Source organism: Brachionichthys hirsutus, chromosome 9, assembly GCF_040956055.1.
Source record: "Brachionichthys hirsutus isolate HB-005 chromosome 9, CSIRO-AGI_Bhir_v1, whole genome shotgun sequence".
Taxonomy (NCBI): domain Eukaryota; kingdom Metazoa; phylum Chordata; class Actinopteri; order Lophiiformes; family Brachionichthyidae; genus Brachionichthys; species Brachionichthys hirsutus.
The window spans coordinates 10,798,934-10,804,933 of record NC_090905.1 but is presented as its reverse complement, the minus strand read 5'-3'; the positions used below and the strand labels follow the sequence as shown (position 1 = coordinate 10,804,933).

Below are 6,000 nucleotides of genomic sequence, written 5' to 3'. Positions count from 1 at the left end.
AACGTTTCACCTCTCATCCAAGAGGCTTCGTCCCTTTATCACTCTCCTCCAGGTGTTTCCAGGTAACTCCAAGGCCAGGCAGCTCTTTTGTATTTTTTTTGTTAAAATGTGTCTAAATTAATATCCTCTATTCATATGAAAACCCAGCTTGTTCCTCTGTCTGCGTGAGGATCTGGTTCTGACCCCTTAACGATGTTTCACAGAATAACTACTCGCTTTGAGTTGCTGAAGATATTTTTGACTTTGGCTCCACTTGGTGCAAGAAGTTTGTATTACAGCAGTACACCGTAAATAAGATTTATTTTTTTAAATGAGAAATCTGGATTTTTCGGCTGGATTTTTGAATAAACTGTTACTTATTGTCTAAATAGTGTTATTCTGTGTTGAACTTCACATATCTATAATTATTATATAAAATTATGTGTATTATATGCGAATAATAACAGTCGTCCTGACTCCTGAGTCGTCCAAAGCAAAGTTTCTTATACTGGAAAGTAATGGAATAAAGCTTTTACTGTTATATCTTAACCACAATATTGTTTTTTATGTGCTTTGGATTAAAAACGTGCAGACCAGCTGACTACAATTGGAGTAAAAAAAGAAAAGAAAAGAAAAGAGTATCTCCCTGTATAGAATAAATGTTCTGTTCAAAAACAAAACGCTATACTAACAATATTTGCCTAAAGCAGAGTGACCTGTAACAAAATCAGTAGAATGGTTTGAAAATGAAATACATGAAAAAAATAATTTGACGTTGACCTCCCATGTGTTAGAGCGGCCCTCCACCAGCCGCTTAGCTCGCTGCGTTTCTAAATCTATAAAAAACATTGCTGTTGTTGTTGTTTTTCGTGAAAAAAATCTAAAATACAGTCAGACATTTTCTTCATGAACGAGGACCCTAGTTTTAAAAAACAAACATGGCAACATTAATTGTGACTGTATGATCTGATAACCGGTAAACACGAGACAGTTTTGTTTTGCAGCCAGCAGGTGGCAGGCTGAGCTCACCTGTAGAGCAGGTTTCTCTTCAGCGCCTCTGCTCCGGTAACGTGCTCAAGAACTTGTACTGTAATTGATACCATCATCATATATAACCTGTATGTATTTGATGTTTTCTGACAAGATGTACAGACAATAGAAACATGTAATCAGTTTTCCACGTTTGTTTTATTTCATTTATCTTTAAAAAAAAGAAAAGAAAAAAGAAAATATACTCTTCTTCTAGAAATAATAAATATAGAATCATTATTTATTAACAAAATGCACAATTTACAAAACTTGCTGCTCCACCTCCTACACAGTACTTTTTTGACTGCAGGTTTTAAGCAATTATAGCTGTAATTAGTATGCACTATTCTCATTAATGTTGCTGTTATTTCTAACGGCATTACAGTTTTCTGTATAAGATTCCACAACAAACAGTGTACAGGTCTTCATTGTCCTATGACCTATGGCGTTGTTATTGAACCCTAATACTGACAGGACGCTTGAAGGCTGCAGCCTTCGGACATTATCCACCTGATTTGCTTGTGTCATGTCTTATTCCACACACTTTAAGATGGGATAGATTTGCTGGAGCCGATCCGTCCCTGTGGGTTGAGCTCTACGCTTCAGCTCAGTCGTTTTGCTGCTGTTGGTTGGATTCCACTGTCCTGATGCAGAGATCAGTATATTTCTTCAGCGCACTGCTCTGTGATCAGGACGTGAACAGCACATGTGACAACAGCCAGGCTAAAACACAGGATCGGATGAGCGCGCTGTGGGTGAAGGCTGGCCGGGCTGAGCTGGGCTGAGTTGGGGGGGGTGAGGACAGACTGGGATGGCTCTTCGTGGTCTGGACCTCCCTCCGCATGTGTTGCTCTCGATGGGTCATTGGAGGCTCCGCTGTCACATAGCCGTTGAGTATTCTGACACTGGGTGATGGAGTCGTGCTGGGGCAGAGAGGGAAGGTTTTATTTCTTAGTTTCATTATTAGACAATCATAAAAAAACATTTCCAAATATTCTACGTCATCATTTACACAAATATCACTCTCGCAGCCGAATCCAAAAACCCTCTTCCATTACTTCATAGAGTAATGTCTGCCGAAGAGCTGATCACTCACTGCATCACATGTCAGAGACCTCACCTATCCCCAATGCGAACCCACAGGTCGCTGAAGAGGCGGGGTCTTCCATGATCGCGGTGGGCTTTGCGAGGTCGTTTGTGTCGTCCAAATTCTTCCAGCTGGCTCAGGCTGTCGGGGAGCAACATGTGAGGCAGCTCCTCATCTCCGAGGCCGGGCGTGAGCTCTGGGTCGTCTGGTGGACTGGTCGGCCAGCCGGTGGGGGATGTGTCAGAACTCTCCTCACTGAACCCCACTGTGGGTTCTTCTGTTGGTCTGCTCCTACAGAAGGAAAAAGCAGAAATGGGGGGGGGGGGGGGGGGATTTTTTATGAATACAATTATATTGTGGATTGTATTTTATTTTTTTACAACACATTTTCTCAGTCAAGGACATGAACACCACACAGGCCTCCATGGCCTGTAAAGGTTACTGACTGGCAGAATTACCCTGTACTATTGACATCTGCCCACAGCCGACCACCCAGAATCACAAGTTCTCGTGAAAAACATTTGCCACGGTCCTCTTTCCTCCACTATTACTTATACTTTCCCCTCTCTTGTTTTTTCCCTGTCAATATGGCTCCTGTTTGACTTCAAGGCACAACGTCGGATTAAAACTACTGGTGCTTTGTCTAAAGCAGCCTCACTAAAACAAGGGTTCAGGCTACTGAATCCTCCCGTTTCCACATGGTACGATGGTTTGTAGGATGGATCTGAGTCATGGTTTCTGCTGCTCATTCATTTACATCTACAGGCTTGACGCTCCCTCCCCACTTGGTCGGGCTGATGATAGCTGTGGGCCCCTGGTACTCTTCTGCTTCGTCTTTCAGTCACATAAACACTCAACATTTTGCCCAAACAGATCTGGCGTCAGGCTGACAGCTTCTAGAAACACCTCTCTCTGCCATTTCCCTGAATTTTGTCCTTTCACCTGTCATGCCATTTAGCCTTGAAGAGCCAAAAGAGACTATGTAAAACACACATGTAAGTGTGTGGTCTTGTGGTTGTGTGTGTGTGTGTGTGTATGTGTGCAACAAACCTGAGTGTTTTGTGACCAAGTCGATCGACATGTTATCTTTTAAACCAGAACCACTAGCGAAAGCCAACAACTCTGCAGACATTGCAGGACAGATGGATGGAATCACTACTTAAAAAGTGATGCCCTTCCTTTTTTTTTTGTTTCTGCTAAATGGGCCCAAGGACCAACCCTTGAAGCTGCTCTACGCCAGGACACGATGGTATAAGCGCAGACATGGCATGACAGACATGCGAGCACACACAGGATTGTGGAAATGCTTTGCGGCGCCAAACCTCTGTGGGAGTTTCAGAGTGTGCAGCCCTGCTCCTTGGCACTGTGCATCGCTCCACTCCCCCCCCCCCCCATGAACACACATGTATTTGTGTGTATGTTTGTGTTGACTATGGTGCTGGCGGCTAATCAATTCCACTCATGGGAACTTCAGTTCAGCCAGAGGAGATATGAAGAGAGGGAAGGAAAGGAGCCAGTGAGGAAGGACGGTGAGGGAGTTTTGGACCGTATCATCATTGCACTGCAATAAATCTGCTCAGGCTAAATAGCTGCAGAGAGAATGGCATCAATTTACCAGGCGTAGCTGGTTCTCTCCCTGATTCACTTTGTTGACGTACGTCTACTTGTATCTGCTCAGTTGCCAGTAACGAAGGGTACTAAAAGGTTTTGTTTCATATCATCCTATTATCACATTGTCGTTTTGGTCGGTTGACCGGATCACCCGTGACTGATCACCTGCACAGATCTGGAATGATTCAGCGCTCATAAATGACCCACTGGAATTATTTTCGCATTCCCCCCAAAATAAACTGTACATTTTATCATCAAACAACTCCGGATGTGTGTTGCCGATTTGACTGATGATAGATGGACCTCAGTGCTCAAAGCAGCATGCGTGCTCCGCTCTCTCTCATCCCTGTTCACTCACTCTGTGGCCGGCTCCTGGTGATCAGGGGGCAAATGGACGACGTCGTAGCCCTCCTGTCTCAGAATGTCCAGCACACTGTGATTCCCCAGGAAGTGACCTAAAACAGTAGAGCAGAGGCAAACATCAGCGATGACAGATCCAGGAGAAGCAAGACCGAGTCAAAGTATTTATTTGATGTTGAGCGTGTAATTGTCTTCACTGAAAATAACCTGGATGGTGTTTCTATGACAAATGTTACAGCAATTTAAAGAAAATGTTGTCGCCTCAACACTTGGACTTTGAGAACATGAACTCTTCTCATGCACATACGGACCTTGAGCATATTGTTTTAAGATGCAGCTGAACAATATGAACGTATCCTGTAATATGGGGAGTTGGAGGGGAAACCATTGTCCCAACAACCTTTGGCTGCGTGACGATTTGTACAGACATTCACGTTTATCGGACAATGAATTCTTAAGACCTTGGTGGTCCTCTAGCTTGCAAGGAGCTGAAGGCAAGGCTTCCAACTCATCATTTATGATGTGAAACCTACTTTTGGGGTTTGCAATGTTGGACGGTTCCAGAATTCATTGTTCCCAGAGTGTGAATTCTAAAAGCATTCCCTGGTTCTCGCCCGGATTTGTTGCTCCGAGTCAAACTAGTAGATGATGGATCACCATCAGAGTCGATGAGAACATGACCAGAATGACATGTAATAATAATATCGGGTTCAATATTACATATTTGTATCATCCTTACACACAAACACACACAAAAACTTAACTTGATCTGATACATCCTCTTTAAAAAAATAGCATTCTTGGATCTGAGACAGACTTTAAGGACATCCCTGGACGCTGGACCCAACAGTGGATGTGTTCTATGTTCAGTAGACCTCCCCCCCTTTCACCTCTTTTCACTGTGGAACTTGTCCTGCGGCAGTTACAGGTCTTTTCTGGGCACTTGTTGCTCTGTAATGAAGCCATAGTGTCGGCACCTAACCTGCTGCCTGCGCTCCGCTCCGCTCCGCACCTCTTCCTCTTTCCCTCACCTTGTGTGTGATGATCCTTTCAGGCAAACATCAAACATGTGGACCCCAGCCAAGCCCTGATAAAAGACATTTTTAATTTCTCCCATCAGCCGATAATCCTGCACGTCACTCAACTCAGCAATAAGATGTAATGTAGCCTGACATCATATTTGTGCTCTCACATACACAAACTTACATATGCAAACATTTGCACACACACACACACAAACATCTCAGCCCTTTACCACAGCTTATTAACAGCACGTTGACAATATTGGAGCCTCTTTCTCGCTTTTTGTCGAGGTGTTCTGCTCCTACTCGGCTCCTCACGCGCTGACAATTTTATCATTACAATGTTCCCGGTCATTCCTGAAAGTCAAGAAAGAGGCACGGGGGTGCTACACTTTCTTGGCAGTCGTGTTCAAAGGCAGTTCTGAGTGAAAGGAGTGAAAGGAGGCTTCAAACAACAGCACAAGATCAGGTGGGATTACACATCGGTCTGACTGACTGGTCTTGCGTTAGTATAATTATGCAGACTAAATATCCTCCCTGTAGCAGGGATTAATTTATTTTAATTATGCTACTTAGGGATAGAATGTTTGGACTGACTTACAAAACAGTAACAGAAACCATTATCTTGTCAGACAATTAGTTCAGGTTGATTCTATTTAATGAAGAAGAATAGAGTAGATTAGATTAGATTAGATTAAATAAATAGATTAGATTAAATAAAACAAATCTTTGCTACGCTGCTCTGACATTAAAATGCAATTGCAACAACATTGATTTTATTCAGGATGGCAGTAAAAATCAATGACTCACTCTGACAATGGCAATGCATTGCATATTTCCATGTACCATCATTGAATAAAAAATTAATGTCGTCCTATATTTCGTTTTATAAATACAGTTTTATTGATACTT

General features: G+C 42.9%; 1 protein-coding gene across 1 annotated transcript in view; it reads right to left on the bottom strand.

Annotated features, from left to right (window-relative positions):
* Positions 1-1,148: 1,148 nt before the first annotated feature.
* The window catches only part of trabd2b (TraB domain containing 2B), a 51,797-nt gene continuing 46,945 nt past the window's right edge, over positions 1,149-6,000 (bottom strand). The window contains exons 5-7 of the mRNA XM_068743635.1: positions 4,065-4,161; positions 2,129-2,386; positions 1,149-1,931 (exon numbers count right to left, since the gene is read on the bottom strand). Of these exons, the coding sequence (XP_068599736.1) occupies positions 1,697-1,931; positions 2,129-2,386; positions 4,065-4,161 (590 nt within the window). The 3' untranslated portion in view covers positions 1,149-1,696. The remainder of the gene's footprint in view (positions 1,932-2,128; positions 2,387-4,064; positions 4,162-6,000) is intronic.